Below are 22,134 nucleotides of genomic sequence, written 5' to 3'. Positions count from 1 at the left end.
GGGCCGCGCGCGCCGATAGATGGCGACTGGTGTCGAGAGTAGGGGCGCGCCAGCAGCCTGCGTGCGAGGGTAAAAGAATCTGGTCTATACAAGAGAGTAGCTATGTCGCGCGACAAGCCTTACCTAGCGCAAGGGAGGAGCAGGAGGGGGGGGGGGGGGGGGGGGTCTAAAAAAAAGAGACGCGATGCATCACTTCGCAAGGCGTTATAGTGAAGTATGTAGGCCAACACCAGAGAACCAACCACTGTTTCGCAAGTGACGCAGACCACGTGACCTGGTCCACCGGCGAACCAAAACGAAAACAAAATAGGTATCACAGATGAAAAGATGGGCAAATTGCAAGATATGTTAGATGGGGTAGACACGGTAGGGATGTACTAACTTCCAATGCATGGTGCGGCCAGAGTTATATATAGGTTGATAATGTATAATTAACCGTTAATACATAGTCGTCATATGCGCATTTACGCATATGTGTCCTTTATACATCACTCTTTTTCAGTGCCTGATGCAGAAAAACGTTTCTGGCACTAGTTCCACACACCAAACTCTTATCGCAGTGTTTGGCGTGGGATGATGATGACGTAATGATGTCGTGATGACCCTGTGTTCGGCACATGGAAGTCATAACCGAATATGCGCCATTATTAACACTAAACCAACTGCAACAAAACTAGCAGCATAATTGATAGACCCAATAAAGTAGAACCGTGGGAATCAACATCTACTATATAAGCTATGTGGCGGTCACAGATAAGATTGAAAGGGAAAAAAATGCTAGCGAAAGCAGAGCAATATTGCGCGTGGATGCATGTAGAGTCCGTGCGCAAGAGCAAAAATGTTTATCGGCGGGGGCCGGCAGACAAGGAAGAGGAAATGTGTGGGACGGCCTCATCCGCCTGCAATATCCGGCGCAAAGAGAGTATAGCGAGAGACCTTGGCGCATTTGGCTCTCGTATATATATCTCGCTACTCGCTGGTGCCTTGCTTTGGAAATTAAAATCTGAGCTTAGTTACTTTCTTCTCGTTTTGGAGACGCTGAGAGGGCGCTTCCATCGATGGTGATAACACAATGCGAGCTAGTAAGCGAACAGCAAGATGTAGACACAGTTGCGTTGTAGAGAAAAAGAAACAGAGAGAGGATTGGTGGGGTGCGGAGTCAGTTCCCGTAAATAAGCCAGTGGTGTTTCATGGATGAAAGCTTTTAAAGGACACTGGCCTTCTGAGACAGTGGTACGACGCATATTTCCGCATAACTGCAGGCGCTTGATAAAGGTTGTAAGTCTGATCCCATCTGCACCCTAACACCATCATCCTGAAACAAGCGCTGAAATATGACAACTCGCCATGCCCCAGTGAACGTTCGGATTTGCCGAGTTTCTTCGGGATAAGTGAGCAGGCAGTCTTGCTACTTTCGAAGATCGTTTTCTCGTGACAGAGACCGTTCGTCGAAAACTCTTCATAGCCCCCCAGTTAATGAGACATGTAGTGTTTTTTGTGAACTGTCTACAAAAGCTTGCTGGAATTTCATGCCGGAGTCAATAAAAGCATTGTTACGGGCGATCGAGGAGCTAGGTGGCGCTCTTAGAAATTTCCCGCAAACCAGAACAAAGAGAAATAACACCTGCAAGGCGTGAATGAAGATCCACCGAAGACTTGAGATATGCTGAGCACATCTTTTTTTTCCTAATTCGTGAAAACGAAGTTTCTAAAATATTTAAAGAGATGGTGAAGAAACATGTAAGTCAGAGATATATTTAACCTGACGAGCTTCATAAATCTAAGGTGCCAAAATTTTTCATGTTCACAATAAGGGTTGCCGATGGGGGAGGAGCATTTTAGATGTGTACTTGACTGCGTTTCTGAAACGTGGGCACCGCGACCACTGTAGGTCGGTAACTTGCTTGAAAGGCTGGCGAAATGTTGAATCACTGAAGCTGAATCATTGGTGAAAGGCTGAATCATTGAAGCGACCAAGCGCACCTTTGGCTGATACTGTGGGTGATGGAGCAAGTAAATGGATGAAGGAAGTTTGGTTGCGAGTGAGCGAGTGCTCAAATTGACTTCAATTACTACTGAATTAAATTAAAATGAAATAAAAAAAATGAGACTCGTGATAAACAGCTCTCGAACGCTGGACGACTACAGTGGAGCCTCCGCATTTCTAACGTCTTCGAAGCCTCGTATACGGGAGGTGCGAGGTTCGATCCCCAGTACCAACGGCTGCGCACGACTGGCTGCAAGCTTTCCCCTGGCCTGGTACTCGGCTTCTATAGTTTGAAAAGCTTGGAAATAAAGATTCCTTTACCACATCTTATGGAAACCAAAAAACATTAACCGTGACGCTTTCTGGCCAGTCTGCCCTGGCGCCACTAAAGTCGAACGATCATAATCGTCATCATCGTTATATAACGCCGTCGGGCTTAGCCAGGGAAGAAAAACTCAGAAGAGAGCGTCACGTGGAAGTTTTGAAGCCTAGTCATACGCAGCAAAAGGGACACAGTCGGCCCTACATGATAGCCAGTGTTGCGTTTTATTGGCCAGCTCAACCATTACGTTGCATGAACTTTGGCGTGCCTGGGGAGAGAAAGAGTGAAGGGAACGGCATCATGAGAGGCTTGCGGAGGACGGCCTCATGACGTAGCATTCCCTGCGGAGTTTTTCTTAGCACTGCGCCGCAGCAAATGCGCTGCAGAATTTTGTTCCGGTATTGTTGACCTTCCTGAAGTCATGATTTTTGAAAATGACTTGGCGTTACTAGTACACGCACAAAAAAGACCAGGAGACACGTGTACATGTAGCGCCACGTCTTTTTCAACAATGCAAAACCAACTAGCGCCTCAACATACGTTACTGAAGTCATGAATTCGCGCGAAGTTAAAAACAAAACTCTTGGCGTATTATGTGTTTCAGGCTGAAAAGTTAAAAAAATACCCACACCGACCAAGCTATCTCTTGCTGCTGCTTGCTCGCCTTTTTCACCGCAGAAGAAAATGAGTTGAACCTGAAACGTTGGGCAGAAAATAATTTAATAGTTTGTGCGAGCATTTCTCAGCTTTTATTTCAAACCCAACCAGAGCGACTTTCGTCGAAGATGTCCTCGTTCAAATCATGTTTCAAATTGGCGTTTCATACTCCGTGTTCCTCAACGTTCCTATAAAGCCAATTCGATGCCTACATGCTCTGAAAAGTCGGGAAACACAAGCGCGCATCGCAGCGGACAAGAACAAATCAATAAGGGAAAAAAATATGCGCCGTAAATTTCAGCACAGCAGGCAACGTGCAGCGCAAGTGTTTTCTGCCATGCAACAGCGTCGTGGCTCGCCACGGGTGACGTAAACTGCGCCGCGTCCTGTTTCAACGTTTCTCTTTGCGGTGTTTCTGACGCACACTCTTTCACCGCGGAAACTGCACAGCTCGCAGACTTCGCCTATACGATGATCTATGGCTGTGAATCCGCCGACACATGCACGCGAAAAAGCAGCCCTGCTTCACCGTATCATGAAAGGGCAGTTCTTCTGCCCGCACGAAATGAGGGCGACTGCTCGAAAGACATCCGAGCGTACTCGGTCATCGTCTAAAACTGACTTGACCTGCGGGTCCCGCACGATACGTGGTACGTGTCATCATCAGCTTGCCGACCGCCAGCGTCGGGACCCTATATAGGGACCACGCCGGCTCGAGCCCGCAGCCAGGGTTTTAGCTGAATATAGGAGCCAAGTTGCACGTCCCAGAATGACCGGTTTCGTAGCTGCCTTTTCAGTGGTCGCTCTCCTACTTTGTTCATCAGTCGGTAAGGGCACCTTCTTCAAACTTTCTGCAGAGGGTGTCAGAAAGTTAGGCGGGCGGATGAGAATAAGAAGTGTGCGGCGATAAGGTGGTCGCGGTTTGCACATGGCCGGGTTAATTGGAGAGATATGGGAGAGGTCTTTAAACTGCAGTCTGTGCAGTCATGATGATGATGGTGATAATGATAATGAAGGGCACTGCAAGCCTTCAATCAGACGCGACTAGATAGCATTAAGCATGTTGACCACTGAACGACATTAGAGGCTTTTTTTTTCACTGGACGCCACATTGACTTCCACTTCCTTCTTGATTTTTTTTCTCTATGGCTATTCCCCCTTTCTGCTTTCTCCGATACCTTCTCTATTAGCTTTTATTACAGACTGGCATCCATTCCCTCTGTGTTTTCGTCAGCCATTATGGCTCTCACCAGTCGCCAGACTAAAGTCGTTGCTTTTTTTTTTTTCGGAAAAGGGCAATGAAGGAGAAATAATTTTTATGAAACGTTTGCCTTGGCTTGTCTGCTTAATAAACTATTTATTTTTTCTTTTCGTTCCCTCTCTCTAAGGTGCTGCTCCGAGGGCACTGAAGGTACGTATGCACCAAACGATCCCACTCCGCAATGCTGCACAGCTAAATAGACTAAATGACAGTGCTCTTAACCCGGAGCCAAAAAACAGTTTCCACGAAGACGTCGCTTAATACGCATCCGGCAGGTCGTAGTTGATGCCCTCAGTGCCAGCTATTTGTTGTCAAATTGTTCTTCTTCATCTTCTCCCTACTTCAACTTACCAGAATCTTTCATGGATTCGCTGTGTCAGTCTTGCACACGATACAGAAAAGAAGAAACTGATTACAATTACTTCATCTGAAATGTAACTGATTTCAGTGGTATATCACAGTCCCCCAAAAGTAACTGAACAACCACAAAAGAGCAGTCGATTCATATTACGTTATTTTCCTTTTTTACCACCACAAGACAAATACACACGAACTAGGATGAGCCGATGCGGCTTTCTTAATCTGTTGTTTGCTGTCATTCACGCGCTGTTAGTCTCACCAGTAGTCACTTTTCTAAGTTTTCATCGTCCGCGCGGCCTCCAGAGCCCGGGCCGCGACGGCGAAGGTGGCTCGGGAGGTGGAGGTGGTGGAGGCGGCATCCCCGGCTTCCCCGGCTTCCCTGGCTTCCCCGGCGTAGACCAGCTGACCACCTTCCTGCCAGGCGGCACTTTTCCCGGAGGCGCCACCGTGCCGGACTTCGTGTCAGCTATGAGCAGCCTGCTGACGGTGCCGCCAAACCTGCCCACGTTTCCTCCGGGACTGCCGACAACCTTCCCACCCGGATTCCCGACCAACTTCCCGACCGGAATTCCGAACATCAACGACATAATCAACGCAATCCCGGGCGGCAGGCGGTGACCGGTACTCCGGAGGTTACGGGACTGGCTCCGCGGGAGCAGTGCACTGCGAATAAAGGGCAATTTTGCGCCAATTTTTGTCTGTAGCCGTACTTTTGAGCAGCGTGACCTTGGTACTGTCCAAAGAGGACATTCGGTGTATAGGGTGAGCGCAAGCCACTGGTCTACGTAAGTTCCTTTGTAGCTTTCAGCGTCTTTGTAGGAAAGATGATTTTCTGAGCTATTGTATTTTTTTTGCCAGTCCTATTCGTTGTTGAAGCGCCTCTCGTCAAAAGCTGCCCAGCACCCTGTGATGGTGGCTGCACAGTATTCTAGCTGTCACCCCCCCCCCCTTCCCCCCCCCCCCCCCCACACACACACTTGGTCTTTAGATTTATATTTAATTTTCTACCATTCACAGCTCAATTTGAACCACAAGGGCGCTGCTTATGTATGTATCCTTGGTTAAGAACGCAGCCAGTGGCGGCGCCAAGGGTAAGCGACGGGTGCTTGTGGCCACTCCAAAAGTTTGCAGGGCTACAGAAAAATCTGCCGAGCGCTTCGCTGATGCCCCGATGAGAAGGATGTTCCATGACAGTGCAGCCAGCTTTGAACCCATTTAAGACGGGCCCATCGCATTTTGTTCGTTTATTTTATTTTTATTAAGAGCAGTGCCACAGAGGCATCATACCTGCCCAACATTTTACGCCCTCCTCTCTCTTCCTTCTTCGCGCCACCCCACCACGAAAGTTCTGGCTAAACTGTATCCTGGCGCCGTCCCTGAGCACAGTCCAATGTTATATCCACCGAGTACACTGCACATGCGAAAAACGGTGCGCAAATTCTGTCTCTCCAACGTACACGTGTCTCGCCTCTGCTCTTTAGCAACTGCGCCAAACTGACGGAGAAAAGAACGTCCGCAGTGAAGCGTGCTCACGGACCGGAAACAGCCTGTCAAGCTTCACTTGAACGCCTTTTGGCGCGCTGAACTAATTGTGCTGTAAAGCAGGAGCGCGAATGAATAGGGTTGGCGTTGTAGTTGCTATAGTTGCTGAACTTGCGCTGCCCCCATGCGGTGTTTTCGCGTACCGGACAACATATGCGTCTGTAGTTCGGGGGCTTCGGGATCATCCAACACGTGAGTTAATTGCAGTGCCTGCGAAGCCGTTAGGTAATGCCGGGTAAATTAATGCCACAATATTCTCGCCTATGCATTTTCTACTAGGACGCACAAATAACAGGTCAGTAACAAAAAGAAAAGTGAGCTTTCTGAGTGCTTTGAAATAGGCGCTTCTGTCGTTGCTGTCGTTATCGCTGCCAGTCGTGTGCATTGTTTTGCCAAAGGCTTTTCGGTGAGCGTTGAAGCTGAAATATTTATTCAACTCAATATAATTTTGATTTTTAACGTTGCAGAGATCAATTCTGGTGTTCAGAAAAGGCTAACTGTGATTTGAAAAATTTTGAGCGCTTGGGTGCGATGAGACACATGTCACCTTGGATCATCTCCTTCCGAAAAACGAGAAAAATGGGTTTTCAGCAGTTGCTTTGGTTAAACTGCTCAAGTATAGCAGGCATATCTAGGCTCTTACGTCACCCTTATGTGCAAGAGTAATTGTGAATACGCCGTCGTTTATAAACAATGGAATAAAAGATAAAGAATAAGGCAGATAGAGCGCATACGTCACCGTGGCCAGTAAACTTCTGGCTTAGTCGACATCGAAGTTTTGGTCAGCGCTGGGTGTGTGCGTGTGTCATAACAAATGCGGACGAAATTTTTAAAAGCGGCCACGTGTTGAGTAAGTTGACCCCTCTTTTATTGCACGCGCCGACACTTATCAAGGGAACAGCGTAGACGTGCGAATGTAAGGAACACAGCCAACTTCCTGTTTAAAAAGTGGCAAGTAGGGCTGGGCCGCTGTGGAATGCCTCAATGTTTCGGAAAATGTCATCTCTGTCATGCTGGCGGATTTGTTGACGAGTGGCGCATATGAAGGGGGAGTCGCCGCTTTTCTGTTGCAGGTTGGCCCGGGCAGACCAAAACTGTTGTTGCAGTCAGGCCTTTTAAGTGGAGACAGACCTTCAGCGCTGCGTCGTCGGCGCTTCCGAATTTCTCCGCCACCATGAGTTTCTTTTCCAAGCTAAGACGAAAGGAAAAGGACAAGAGGAGTGTCGACTCCGGAGTCATTGAAGAAATTGGCCAGCCATTTCAAGTGTCTCACGTTGTTCACGTCGGCTACAACCCGACAACGGGAAACGTCGAAGGACTGCCAGAGCCATGGCTCAAGCTCTTGCAAAATTCCAACATTTCGTGAGTAACCTTTTCGCTTTCGAAGCAAGGTTGTCGTTCTTACTTGTATATTGTTTCATCAACGCGTCCTGTGTTTACTGGCGTCTTTTGGCGCGAAAGCTAATGTTTAGGCCCATATAATAGTGAGCGACGTTGAGTCGTGGTTTAACAGACAACACGAAAGCCAGGAGGCATATTTGTGCGCGCGCACGATATGCTTACTGGAAAAATAAACAGAAACTTCCCTGCATGTAATGTAAAATGTGCCCATATGAGTTAAAATGTTGCTGGTAAAGTGCGCATCTAATTTTACACAGCTTTGTAATTCAGGAACCTTTTGCAGAATTTCGAGCTGCTCAAAGCACATTCGTAACGTTCTGGAGTGGAATTAAGAAACATGTTCGTGCAGCGCGCATGGCGATTTCTTTATGATAAAAGTACTTTACAGTGGGTGAAGCACGATATGCCTTTTCATTAAACAGTGCCAAGGAGCAGAGCAAACACCCAACTGCTGTACTTCAAGCACTAAAGTATTATCAACATTCCATCAAAAACAAGAATGGCGTGGCCAAATTTCTGGGCACAAAGGAAACTGTGGAACAAGAATCAAAAGAAATCGCAGACACTGTTCCAGGTGAGTAGAACGGACCATGTTAATGTGTTCTGCCTGAGCTGAAATACATCGAGCATTATTGAAGTTTTGTTTTTATTTCGACCTTTCTATTCTAGTATTGTTACGGATGTCGGGATTTGGGGAATAGATGCTTTAGCATTGAAGAAGGGCAATTATGCCCAGACTTTCGAGCTTTTAAACTCTACATGTGTGTCATACGAAGTATGCAGGACACTGACATCAGCTGCAACCATGCAGAACCACACAATACACACTCAAGGCTGAGGAGATATCCTTCGAAAGCAAAATTGCACACAATCAAGAAAATAATCGGAAGTAAATGCCAGTCTCTCTGGAATGTAAAATTAAACTCTATAATATGTGAAAGATAACTTGTGAAATCAAACTGAAATGGTTAAAAAATGGCAAGCATTGAAATAGTCTTTATGAGCTCGTCCTTACAAGGCTAACAATTGGGTACATGCATGTTAACACATGGGCTTCTGCAGCAAAACCTAGACTAACCTATCTGCAAGCGATACAGAGGTGCTTTTTGTGTCATACTCCTTGATTTCATCCCAGTCTCATGAATACGAATGTAATTATTTTAGCAAGGTCTACAGAGCATATATCCTATTTTAGCGTGCACTTGTAGCTAATGATTTAGTGTTCTACATAACCAAGCTTTTAGTTTTCTCCTTCATTCACTTTAACAATCTTTTGACGACTAAGTTGCTTAAGGTCTCATTTTGGCGTTGTAACCTATATTTTAGAACTTGATTCCTACTAGTAGTGAGAACTGTAATATCCCAATGTCACCTTGCTTTTCGAGCATTATGGCTTGAATTGCTGCTATCTAAAACCCAACTGCTATTACTACTACCATTACAACAGCTACAGCCTTGTACATATTAGGTACCGTGCTTTTGACAGGGACCAACCTGTAGATATAAATGAAGTGTTAAGCAGCTGAAACGGCTACTTCAGCTATTCAGCACTGAATTTAACCGTGCTACGTTTTAGCATGAATGTTGATTGGCAAAACATATTTGCAATGGCAAGGCTTACACTTAAAGACATTGCAACTGCTAGCAAGCAGGGGAAGACAAAAAGTATATAAAGTAAACGTTGATAGAGCGAGCCTGTAATTTAAAATGTATCTTCAGATAACATGAGTGGTTACCATGGCACACATGTGCACACAGTTGTTAAGAACAGTAATGCAGTCTGTGCTCTGTTATGTACACGTGAGGTTGATATAATGTGCTATACTATAATGTTACAGAAATGAGCGATGATGAAGGCTTAGACGAAACGTCTGATAAAGAGGCTGTACCCACAAAGACGCTACCAGTGGATAAGGATAAGAAACCAGCAACTGTTCCCCTTGCATCTCCCGTTATGCGAACTAAACGAGAGGAAGCACCGAGAATCCCCGAAGAAGAGGTCATGGCACAGCTCCGTAAGTATGACTGCTTTTGTATTCAAATTGACTTTGCTGCACTGAGCTTGCCTGTCTACCTTTCAATTAGCTAGCAATACTGGGAGGAGATGTAAAGTGTGTCAGAGGTTAAGGAGCAGTCTACTTGTCATGTGCAGTCTACTGATGCAATTTGCTTGTTTCTGTAATTTCAGGAAACATAGTGAATCCAGAGGACCCAAGAGAACGGTATACCCTCATGAACAAAGTGGGTTCTGGGTGAGTAGAAAGAACTTTTTTGAATTCGTTTTATCAACTGTATATCGGGAAGTTATAAAGGCTGAGGGCATTGTGAAGGCGTTGGCGAGAGTGGTCTCCCAGCTATCAAAAGAATGCGCCTGCTTTCTGAAACCGGAGCACTGAAGAGCAGTTAGTACAGACTGTCATTTCTCACCATGTCCACTTACTCTGTGTTTCTTGATACTGTACCACTTAAACAGTATGTAGTGCTTCGTTCACATGCTTGGATGGTGCCAGTTCTTATTTCGACATGTCTGACTGGGCTCTTCGTTATCATGTGTTGCTTAATTGCGTAATATTTATTGTGCCCCCTATCTCTCATTGACGTCCAGGGCATCGGGCACGGTGTACACAGCAACGGACCGCCGGACCCAGCGCAAGGTGGCGGTGAAGACGATGGAGCTGGCGCAGCAGCCAAAGAAGGAGCTCATCCTGACGGAGATCGAGGTCATGCGCCAGAACAGGCATCCCAACCTGGTGAACTTCCTGGATGCCTACCTGGTGGATGAAGACCTGTGGGTGGTCATGGAGTACCTGGAAGGCGGGGCGCTGACTGATGTGGTCTCGGAAACGGTCATGCGGGAAGAGCAGATGGCGGCCGTCTGTCTGGAGGCGACACGGGCGATAGCCTTCCTGCACTCCCAGGGCATCATCCACAGGTAGGCAGGGCTTTCCTTCTGGCTGCTATGGTTGTATGAAACTCAAAGAACGAAGTGGGAAATGCCCCTCTAAGGAGATGTCAGTAGGAACATGATTAATTTGATCGTCTGAACCTGGAAATGTGATGCCTTGCCATGCTTGATGCCCAGCCCGCTTGAGCAAGCTAGTGCATCAAGTGCTGTGGCTGTGGCTACAACACGGTTCACACCGTTCCAAAGGGAGAGTCACAATACTGGCACATTTCGAAAGCAGCATTTATAGCAGTATAGCGAGGCATCGCTACAATGAGCGGCGCTGCAGTCAAATTTCCGCACAATGAAGTATTTCGGATTACCCGGCAGCAAACCATAAAAAGGCATAAAATTATTTCCCTTCACAAAGAACAAATTTGGAGTGAGGTTCCAATTCAACGAAATTTTTCTGAGTAAGCCCATTCACATATTCACATTTGTGCATTCACATATGCCCACTTCTTGTAAGGCTTCACCAAAAACAGCTGCTGAAGAAAGTTTGCACTTTCAGTAGTGCAGCTGGCATTCCATGCTGAACTGGAATTAACGTACAGGCATGCACGAATAAAGATGCAATGCAGCGCACGATTGCCTGTGAAGTTTCTTCCAACGGCCCGGACTCTACGGTTGCGAATCGCGGCCATTGGTGCCGGTGTGAGGCGACTTTCGCATTTTTCATCACTTCGCTTGCCTAGGCATAACGGAAATTAGTGCTGTGTTCATTTCAGTGTGAAACTATCATGTTGACAGAAACCGGCGAAATTGTTAAACATTCTGTGATAAGTGGTGGTTAGTCCCAGAGCGCTTTCCCCGAGACTTCATTGTGGAGCACGTTTGGCCTAGCGACACCGAGCAAGCAGCTCGCAATGATCCGCTGTCGGCTGGCGTGCCGGTGGTCAGTACGTCATTGCAAGAAGCCTGATGCTGGCTAGGCTGCATTTGTGAAAAGGGCTTCATGTCCACATGTTTTGCACTGTTTAGAAAGAGTATGCAATGTGTTACATTCTCACTGCTTGCAGCAAAACTGATATTTTTCTTATTGTGACTGCAGTTTTATCTTCTCATGCTTTCAGCCTGCACAGTCACATTGTAACATTGTGCAATTCTTGCAGCATTATGGGAAAGTTTGAGGATGTAAGTTCATTCCAGGGTCCTTGTGCAAACTTATGTTCCTTTCAGAAACATCACCTAATTGGCTGAAAGGGACGCAAGTTGGGGCAGGGGCCCAGCCCTGCCCGCCGCGGTGGCTCAGTGGTTACGGCGCTCAGCTGCTTACCCGAAAGACGCGGGTTAGATCCTGGCCGCGGCGGCTGAATTTCTTTGGAGGAGAAATTCTAGAGGCCCGTGTACTGTGCGATGTTAGTGCACGTTAAAGAACCCCAGGTGGTCGAAATTTTCGGAGCCCTCCACTACGGCGTCTCTCATAGCCTTAGTCGCTTTGGGACGTTACACCCCATAAACCAAACCAAACCTTTCAGAAACATTCCTTTTAGCGACACCTAATTGGCTTAAAGGGACACAAGTTGGGACATGGGCCCAGCTCTGTTTATTTGACAATGTCAGCTGATTCAGCCAATACTGGTGCATCTCATAGGGGCAGATTCTGTTCATGTGGGAAACTTTGGGGTAAGTTTCGTACCATTTAAATCTATCTCAGGACTGTGGTAATGTTGAGTGACATTGTTGATTTGCCAAACTGAGCCATGAGCCAAAACCACTGTGTGGAGACACTTTGGTATTGCAATGCAGGGACATCAAGTCCGACAATGTGCTCCTCGGCATGGATGGTGCAGTGAAGGTGACCGACTTTGGCTTCTGTGCCCAAATCCGCCCTGATGAGAAGCGGCACACCATGGTGGGCACACCTTACTGGATGGCACCTGAGGTGGTCACCCGGAAGCAGTACGGACCAAAGGTGGGCACCTTACCTTCCACTGTGTCACTGTTGTGTCACTTTATTTATTTATTATTTATTGATACTGTCAGCCGTAGGCCGTTACAGGGTGGAAACAGATACGTATATGTAACTTAAGTCACACAGCCACAAGTATGAACAGTGCACAATTCAAAACAGTCAAATTGAAAACGACAATCGTCGCAACACAGCTGTCCTGCACTGCAGATACAGGCCTAAAGTGCAAATGCTAGTGGGTAAATATTTTGGCTTACAACCATAAAATAGCAGTAGGGAAACAAAACGTATGAAAAGAAAAACCAAATTACAGGGATGTCTATTCAGGTAAGTGACGGTACAAGCAATTTTCAAATTTGGGGAGATTGTCTATTTGCAGAAGGGCCTGAGGCAGGGAATTCCATTCTGTTATGGTTCTGGGGAAAAAGGAGTATTTAAAACAGTTAATAATAGCTCCCACTCAGGAGGTGTCTCCTTTAAAGGACTGCCAGAGCAGCTCCATTAAATTTTTGTGCTCATCAAAATCCAGTTGTTTGGCTTTTCATGGTTCTGTTAGTGTTTGTTCAGCAGCAAAAGGCATATTTTGTCGAGTTCGGAGTGAAAATGGAAGATATTTCCCCACTAATTTGTTCATACTCGTGACACTAATGATGGCATTAAGAGAGCTGCAGACTGCGATCGCTGGCTGGAGGCGGATGGTGGAGGAGTGGTCTAACCTTAGAGGTTCACAGACAGAAAAGAACCTGACTTTATTGCAGTTTGCTTTTTGCTTGTGAAAATGGCCTGTGGTGGTGACACCATTGTTTTGGCTTTGGCATTTTTTGAGATCATAAAATTTGTTTTCAGTGAATGTACTATGTATTAGAATGTATTGGAACACAGTAATCGATATAAACCAACTTCAATTGCTTCGCAGTGTCCCTTTAAAATATATTTGGATCGCCTAGACTGGCACTTTTGTACTTTGCCTAGTCTAAAGCCACTGTCTGTTGATATAGCCTGCTTTAACTCGAGCTTGGAGGATGCAGCTGGTGATGTCGCGTGTTTATTGTGCACAGATGTCGGCCTCTCATAAGAGCATCCTCCTGAATTTTTTTTTTTATTACAATAACAGCTGTATATAGGCTTCCTTTTCTGGGGTGAACAGCACTCCTTTTGTAGTCGTAGGTTGCCAGTAGTTATCTGTCGTGCTGTTTATCACTTTTCAGGGAAACTGATCACAAGCGTGAGCAAACGTGGCAAACAGCACACGATTCAAATTTTCGGAGCAGAACTGATTTGCACATGAAATGAAATTTACTTTCTTTAACACTTGGAGCTCCATGCATCCTGCCGGCAACGGGCACTGGCACGAGATGCGTACTGCTTTTAGCTCAACCGAGACTACTGGAGACCACACAGATAGGTCTGCTCCATCTATAGGTTGGTCCTGCTAATTTTAGATGGCCGTTTTGGGGGAAAAACGTCATATGTACGGTGGTACATGGTAGTCACAGAAGTTGTCTGGCTTAGTTGTTGAGGGAAAATGGGAGCAGCGCGGTAATACGTTAGCTTTCGTCATCTGAAAGGATGACAAGCTAAGGAGAGCAGCTTCATAGGATTCAGATGGCTGTAGTTGGCACATCGTGCAGTGGAAAACTTTTGCGGACTCTCATGAAGGGAAGCCATGCTGCTGCTTTTGGAGCAACGTAAATGGCTTTTCTGTGAATAGGAGTGTTCGCAACACTGGAAAGAAAATGCACTTGCAAACATCACGCTCAGTAGATGTAAGCCTCGGCAGTTGCTCCACAGATACCCTGTGTTTTCGTATTATGAAATATGATCGTTCGTCATGATGTGCAAACTTCCTGGCATCCAAAGCTGGCCTTCCTGGATGTCAGAAGCCTTGTCATTAAGGGGGGATGAGGGTCTTGAAAACTTGTTTTTTATTTTTCGACATAACTTGCTGAAACTTAGCACGCAGGTGTATCATAGAATGCTGATTTCAAATATGCATTTAGATTTCAAAAATCTCACCTGGAAGAAAATTTATCGCAAAATAACATTCAAATTACGTAATTTCTTACGGGCCTTTATAGTAATTTATCAGTTAAAGAATGATTTTTTAAGAATAAGCAGACATTTGCAACAGCCCAAAGCACATCCTAAAAGCTTTCTTTTTTCCTTTAAACATGATATATGAGCAATTAGGTCAAGTGCGGGCTAGTCATTTTTTCTTTCCAACTTTGTTGTTTATTTATGATCAACAAAATTAGTTTGTAGACATTCTGTTAGCTTTAGGATGTGCTCTGGGCCTTCGCAAATGTCTGCTTTTTCTTTAAAAACGTTTATTTAGCTGATAAATTACTAAAAAGGCCCGTAAGAAATGACCTAATTAGGATATTTTATTTTGCCATATATTTCCTTCCAGCTGTGATATTTGAAATCTAAATGCATATTCGAAATCAGCATTCAATGATACACCCAGGTGCTAAGTTTCAGAAAGATATGTTAAGAAATAAAAAAAGTTTTCAAGACCCTCATCCCCCCTATAAGTTGCTGTTGCCTATCTTTGAGGCAAAGCTGCAATCGGGCAGATGCAGGCAGGCAGTTTTGCGAGAAGTGCGTGCAGGTACAGTGTGTATGGAGAGCGCCAACCTAATCTCACCCGTATGGCTGAGTGCTGCACTGCTGCAGTGTTTCTCTCTCTGCTTGATTTTGTCCAGGCTGGTCTGCTATAGGGAATGCTCCTTTCACCTGCAGGAAAGCTGACCTAGGATGTAGGGAAGGTCATTGCACTGCTTTCAAGAAAGAAGAAAAGGGGGAAATGCTGACGGTCGTTCAGAAGTACTTAGTGCCCGTCCTTATGCTACCTACCATTGCTTTTTGCCCATTCAAAACTGCAGAAATTTTGTTGCAAGAAGGTCCCCACATGTGTCGCGAAATTCACTTGTAGTAGCATTCTCCTGTTGAGGAATATGAAAATGCTTGAAGATTGCGGTGCAAATAAAATCGAGGCACTGCTCCTGTCGTTTTGGACTGACAGTACTGTGCGTTCAAGCATATCTGTCAGGGCAGAACAGATTTGTAATAAAGGAATGCCTACTCATTAGCATGTACCATATGCAGCTATGCAGTTACAAAGAACTTGATCTGTGGCTATTACTTAGGCAACGGCTCTGTGTTAGCCTCGGTAATCGGTAATCATCAGTCATCGATGTGTGTGTAGTATGTGGCAAGACTTGGGAAGTGAAACTGAGGCTGATACCGTTGGCTATGTGCGCGTCCAGAGAAGTTGGATTGATAAGTTTGGCAAGGCAAGGTCAAACGTGAGCGTGCACCATTCTCCTCCAGGTGGATGTCTGGTCACTCGGCATCATGCTGATAGAAATGATGGATGGTGAGCCCCCCTACTTGAACGAGACGCCGTTGCGAGCCCTCTACCTGATTGCGACCCATGGAAAGCCGCACATTCGTGATCGGGAACGGCGTTCCCCGCAGCTCCTCGACTTCCTCGACCGGTGCCTTGAGGTGAGCTCTCTCTTGAGGGCAGTCGCTGTGAGTCCTCTCGGAAGTGTGTGGCTCCAGTTGAGTCTAACAGTTCTTCCTGGACAAGACTTGTGCTTGCTATTATCGCTATTATCACTTCTTGGCTTCTTGGCAAGGCTCTAACTGGAGAGCCACAGAATTTTGCTAACATATGGCTGTAACTTTGCACTAATGTTGGCTTTCTTTTATGTGTGCATGAGTGCATGCAGGGTAATTTTTCTAAAGATTTGCAATCTAGTAGTGATTTGAGCTTGAAGGGAGCCAAGAATTGATTTGAATTAAGTACAGTTCAAATTAGGGGGACCCTTTCTAATGTGCGCGACGGTAATGAGATCAAACGATCAATTCAGGTACTCTGAACTTCGGAATAGGGATGTTGTACAGTAGTACTAAATGCTGGAGCTGTTACATGAACAACTGGAAGTTTGAAATGGCGACGTTTTACTGTAGTACTAAATACCGGAGCTGTTACGTGAACACAATTCTTGGCAATAGGACACTGCTCACACCTTATCATTAAGGTGTAAGGAAAAAAGAAAAAAAGTCGGATCATGTCAAGTCATTTGGGTGAAGTTTCGTTTGTTGCCGTTTGAGCTTAGAATTGCAGCTGAAATTTTATTTTAGTTCATTATACTGAGTGCTTCAATGCATTTAAAAATTTTACACAAACTGCTTTGCCTAATGGCTGGCATATTGAAGCGTGACACTTTAAATTCATGTCCCACGCACGACTGTGGCTAAGAAACCTCTTTTGGTGCAGGATATCAAAACCTCAGTACAGTTGGACCTCAGTTTCATGGAATGCATGTTGTAAGATTTTTTTTTTTTGTTTCCATGTCTTAGTTTCGAAATCTTTGTTTCATTCAAAACCATGACTTCTTTTTTTGGAAATTTCTACTCATTTTTCGTGTAATGAAGCCCTTGCACATCACATGCACGTATCTGAAGCCTTTTCGGCGAGAAGAAAATAGGTACCTCCTGCGACAGATTTTTCATTTGCACGTGGCATTTCACGCACCAGTTTTCAGCACTCAAAGCGGCAGTGAGTGCAGGGATGTCGAGCAGGATGTGCCACAATGGCACCATCCGTCTTCCATTACGAAATGTGGTCTTATCACGCTCCTTATCTTCAGTGTGCCCAGCATGTGTACTTCTGTGATAAGGAAGGACAACAGGTGTGCCAGCACATGCCCCTTATCGGGAGAGCTTCGCTCAGTGTGATGAAGAATGAGCTAATATTGCAGTGATCTTGGCATCGCAGACCATGAGAGTGTTGCCTCTGTGAATGCTGTGAAGGAAATGGCATTCCCCTTTGTAATGGGAGGGGGGGCTGAGTGCCACCTTGCCTAGTAGGTCACATTGGATATACCGTAAAAACCCGCGTATAATACGAACCCGAATATAATACGAGGCTAAGTTTTAGAGACTCGAAATGGGGAAAAAAAAGTTTCACCCTCGTATAATACGAGTAACGCAAGCTCATAGAAGACATTTATTCAAATCGCATCCCGCACTTCACTTCAATTACTATCTTCTTCAGTAGCGCATTCTTCGGATATTTCTTTGTCCGACAAATCATCCCAAATGTACTCATCTTCCGTGCCGTCGAGGGCGTTCGAGATGCCGCACTTCTTAAGCCCGCTTCAGCCGCCCGGTTGGCGTCACTGCAGGCTCACCTGAGCGCATCCACTCTGCGTAGCACCGCTTGACTGCGTCCTTGAACGGTTTGTTTACACAACCATCAAGCGGCCGCGAAAGTTTCGTCGTGTTCCGCTGCACGCGAAAAGGGCTTCTTTCTGTTGTGGCCATCCACGAATGCTTCCTTCGACGACACCAAACTGCCTCCCGGCCGCACCGTTGCCGATGTTCTCCGCAGTTAAAATCGCTTGAAAGTAGCCGAGTACTGTTTTCGAGACCGTGACATCGTGCTCCCTAAAACAATATCCACTTCACGAAGCGTGCCTTACATGCGAGCACGTGCGTTGTCAACAGGCGCACGGCACACCGTGACCCCCCGGCGCACCCAACGGATCAACAAAGAAACGACGTCGTGACGTCGTTTGTCGAGAGTAACGAAGCCGAGCCGTAGCCACGCGCCAATAGCAAAGCCAAGCCGTAGTCACGCCGCAAAAACGAAACCAAAACTTCGAGGAACTTCGAAAATTTTTGTTCGGATCCGCAAATAGTACGAGGCGGAAATTTAGGACGCTAATTATGGGGAAAAAACCTCGTATTATACGCGGGTTTTTACGGTATTATGCTTTGGGGCACGAAGTGGTGCGATGAAGGCGTGGGACATTTGAGGTTTTTCAAGGACTCTGGAAAAACACGTTCTATGTTGCTATTGCCATCTAATATCTGTTCTAATTAGTTGGATTTGCACAGGGATTAGAGCTGCGAAAATTGCTGCTGCAGTAAATGTGTTTAAGTGGTTCATTGTTTTGTCTGTTTTGTACACCCCTCTTTCTTTTTTACTGTAATCCTGGTTTGTTTATTAATTTCTTCCCCATTCAAGGCTATATTACTTCGATTTCTGGGACATCGCATGCAATTTCTCCATACTGCATTTAAGCTTCGCCTTTAAGAGTAGACTGCTATTGGGCCGCTGCTGCTCACCAGCAGCTGCCATTGGCTGTGGCACACGGGGAGGGTGGGGGTGCCGGTTCTGCGCTTTGACGGAGCAGGTGCTCAAGGCCAGCACGATGAGCCACGTGACAAAGTTGCGGTGGTCTTAGACTACAGCGAACAACCACAGCATGTCGTCGTCGTACGAAATCCCCCACATCACAAGCAACCGCACCACACCATCGCGTGGAACAGCTGAAAATTTCGCCTCTCTGCAGCCATCACACTTGTATCACCCATTCAGAGACTTAGAACTTTCGGCGCACAGTTGTTTGTTTCTTCGGCATAGAGATTGATAGCCGTCTTGAATGTAGTTGTGAGTGTAGCCCGGAATGTAGCCCATGAACGTAACCCGGAGCAGATATGGCAATTGATGAAGCACTACATTAAAAACTGGGAAAACATGGCTGGCAGTCGTCAAATGCGCTAGACAGAGGCAAAGAGAAACTATGCGTCAGCGTCGTCGACTCTTCCATCAGCTACTGGCACTCCCTGGAAGGGCTGCGATTTTAAGCTGCCCTTCCATCAACTATCGACACACCCTTGAGTCCTGAGTGGGCAGTTAAATGTAAAAAAGAAAAATCGTTCCGAAAAAGCGTGCAGAATACCGAAATGCTACCGGGTAGATCCGTAGAGCAAACAAAATTGCAACTACGCTCTAGCACCCCCATTATCTCGTTCCTCGCCGTTATTCATGGTGCTATGTTTTGGTTTCAGTTATAAGTCAAACCCCCTGCTTTGAATTTTTCAAATTTTTCAAAATAGCGATTTACAGCCATGTAAATATGCTACTTTAGCACCATAGGCTCTACTGCAGTTTTTGCTATTTTCGTGCAGACACAAATGATTTCATGTTTGTGTGGGCTGTGTGTGCTGCCTTGCTTTCTCCCCCAAAGGTGGATGTCGAGGCACGTGCCACTGCCCAGGAGCTGCTGGAGCACCCATTCCTGCAGAAGGCAGCATCACTGTCCACCATCGTGCCCTTGATACGAGCTGCCAAGAAAGTTCTCAACAAGGCCTGATTTTTTTAGTGAAAGTTTTTTTTTTTTTTTTTTACTTTCACGCTCTGCCAGCTGACTTGTTGCTGATGCATTATGCAAAGACGGTGAAGTCTTGCCACTGATCGATTTGGCAGTTCCCGACATGACCACAGAACCAATTTTAGAGGTTAGGAGGGACAAGCAGTCCGTTTTTCGCCTGCGTATTATTGAGAGAACCCTGGTGTATTTCCGGTGTGTATTCGTTTTTGATTTGCTCATCCGGTGTAACATGTGAGATTTCTCATGAGAGAAAGAAGCTTGAGTTTCTCATCTCAAGCTGATAGGACTTCCCTTTTTTTATTTTTTTTGCAAGTTTTGTTTCCCTCATTCTTGTTGAACTATGATTTTATGCTTGTATATTTTATTTGCACTGTTTTAAGGTCTTGCGGAGCCGTACACTTGCTCAGGATAGATACACGATTGTTTTTAAAGGTGTGAATGTTGACTCCTTCTCTTTCAGTCATCGTCTTGTCTCATTCTCCGGAGGTGTTTTAGAAACGTGCGCTACTTAATTTGCGTCTAGGTTTTGACAGAACCCAGGCCATTGCACTAATGCTTTCCAGTGCAGGACAGTTGGGCTCCTTTTGCGAGCGAATTTCTTGCATCTCTTGATTCCTAGTTTTTTTTTTTTTTTTTCAATAGTGAGTGGCATTTCTAAACTAGATGCTTCAAGTATGTGGAGAGCAGATTGTCTGAGTTGAGCATAGCAAGTCTGTGGCAAGCCTGGCATTGTCCACTGCCAAACAATTCAGTGATGCCCCAGCTCAATGATGCCTTCCAATTGCAGTGGTGTCTGCCGCCTTGTGTTCAGATGAGTCGTACACCTGAGGACCAAGGGTGTCTTACTCTTTTTCCTAAACCATTTCTCTGGTTTTGTGGCACTGTGTGAAAGCTGACTCATCTATGCAAACTCAGCCATGCAAATTTATATTGACATGCTTTGATAATATATTTTGCTGCTCCAGTTTTGGCCTTTTAAGGTGGTCGCAGCTACCACTGTTACAAGAATTTGGATTTCGATTTCATTCGTACATGGTTACATGTGTGTACAGTTCTAATCTGTTGCTTGCACTGGCATACACCACCGTGTAGTATCTATACCTTTCACATTTTTTTTTTAGCTTCACACACTGAAGTCAGTGTCAGTTTGCACTTTCTACTAATTATGCAATGCTTTCCTGAGAGTAAAATCGGGGTCAGTAGATAGTGACAACATTCCAATACTGCTCACATCACTGAGCATTTTTTTCAATGAACTTTCATGTTCTTCTCTGGTGAACAAAATGAGTTGTGTGCAGTTTTTTTTTTTTTTGTGCTCTCTATGCACTGTTGTGCCACAGTATCTGTCTACACAACATTTGAAGCATTTCAGCACAGTTGTTTTGTCTCGCTACAGCAATATTTTGGGCATCTTCGTGATGTTTGTACCACCACCTTCAGTGCCTGTCAGTTTAACTTAATGCAGCAGATTTGTATAGTGCTTTGAATGTAGCCCTTGGTCAGGAAGCTGAAAGATTGGAAAATGGCATTCTGTCTTCTTTGATGGTGACATATCGCACACTGAGGACAGGAGTTGTCTATGAATTACTACTGGTTGTCTCTTGGTTGTCTCTGCAAAGCCATCTGTGAGAGGTAAGAAAAAAAAGATAAGGTCACACTCTAGTCAAACTCACTGGCAAGCAGTGATCACTTGCATAATCTTCTTGACTGTGTCTATGCAAATTAAATGATTTTTGATGACAATATTTTTTGTAACTTTAAATTGTGTAATTTTCATGTTTTGTAAAAATAAAATTTCTTTATAGTCAAATCTGAGCCTTGACTTTCATGACATTGAAGTCCATACAGAATTTTACTGCAGTTGCACATCACTAAGATATTATAATTTTCTTTCCACCTCCATGCGTCCTTTTTTTGAGTACTACACACTTGCAGTTTGTATTGGCTGGTTGGTACGATTTTACGAGGGATGAAGCTACAGCTTTGATACTGAAGCAAATTCTGAAAATTGAACAAAAACACTGAAAATAGATTCTCGGAATGTGATTACACCGAAATCTAGTAGTCACTGCGCATATTTTTCAGCGGATGGTTTTATTTTCGATGTTTCACGAGCGCGCGCCAACGTTTCTAGATAAAGACAGTTGGAAAACTCTCTCCGGGTATGCGGCCCCTTTCTGTCGCCGATTTCATCTCAGAGATGCCAGCGCCATCTCTTGGGTGGTGGGATTACCGCGTTTGTTTTCTATGGCCTCCGTGACCAGCTCAAGCATCGGTACCCTAACACCGCGCTTGATCTCAGAGGCCACGATTTCTCTTCACCGCCGCGGCGCCCATTGACTGCGCTTGGTCACTGTTTGCTGCGCGAAGGATTAACGTTAGTTCGCGCCTCGCATCGTCTGCGCCGGGGGCGGCTGCTTCTAGCCGCGCTCATCTACGAATTGCGAAGTCCGCGTGCGCTCCACGTCTGGGGTACGTGAGGGCAGGATGCTCGAGGTTGAGCTTTTGGCTGTAAATATCGGAGAAAACTGGAAGCCCTTCTTTCCGCGGTTTAG

General features: G+C 45.6%; 2 protein-coding genes across 3 annotated transcripts; both read left to right on the top strand.

Annotated features, from left to right (window-relative positions):
• Window positions 1-3,735: 3,735 nt before the first annotated feature.
• On the top strand, window positions 3,736-5,278 carry LOC149358851 (uncharacterized). The gene is made up of 3 exons (XM_089567586.1): window positions 3,736-3,793; window positions 4,355-4,377; window positions 4,891-5,278. The coding sequence occupies exons 1-3, from the start codon at window positions 3,736-3,738 to the stop codon at window positions 5,203-5,205; spliced, it is 396 nt and encodes a 131-aa protein (XP_089423712.1). The 3' UTR covers window positions 5,206-5,278.
• A 1,543-nt stretch (window positions 5,279-6,821) lies between these two features.
• On the top strand, window positions 6,822-21,389 carry Pak3 (p21 (RAC1) activated kinase 3). 2 transcript variants are annotated; one of them, XM_089571012.1, is made up of 9 exons: window positions 6,822-6,979; window positions 7,203-7,491; window positions 7,953-8,104; window positions 9,369-9,545; window positions 9,719-9,782; window positions 10,136-10,462; window positions 12,224-12,389; window positions 15,720-15,896; window positions 19,436-21,389. In XM_089571012.1, the coding sequence occupies exons 2-9, from the start codon at window positions 7,304-7,306 to the stop codon at window positions 19,559-19,561; spliced, it is 1,377 nt and encodes a 458-aa protein (XP_089427138.1). In that variant the 5' UTR covers window positions 6,822-6,979; window positions 7,203-7,303; the 3' UTR covers window positions 19,562-21,389. The 2 variants fall into 2 exon arrangements, with proteins under 2 accessions (XP_089427138.1, XP_089427139.1); XM_089571013.1 differs by having other exon boundaries at window positions 6,847-7,045.
• Window positions 21,390-22,134: the final 745 nt, after the last annotated feature.

The sequence above is a fragment of the Amblyomma mixtum genome, chromosome 2, assembly GCF_055824585.1.
Source record: "Amblyomma mixtum isolate Tamu chromosome 2, ASM5582458v1, whole genome shotgun sequence".
Taxonomy (NCBI): Eukaryota; Metazoa; Arthropoda; class Arachnida; order Ixodida; family Ixodidae; genus Amblyomma; species Amblyomma mixtum.
The sequence above is the reverse complement of the archived record's forward strand: the minus strand, read 5'-3'. Positions and strand labels throughout refer to the sequence as shown.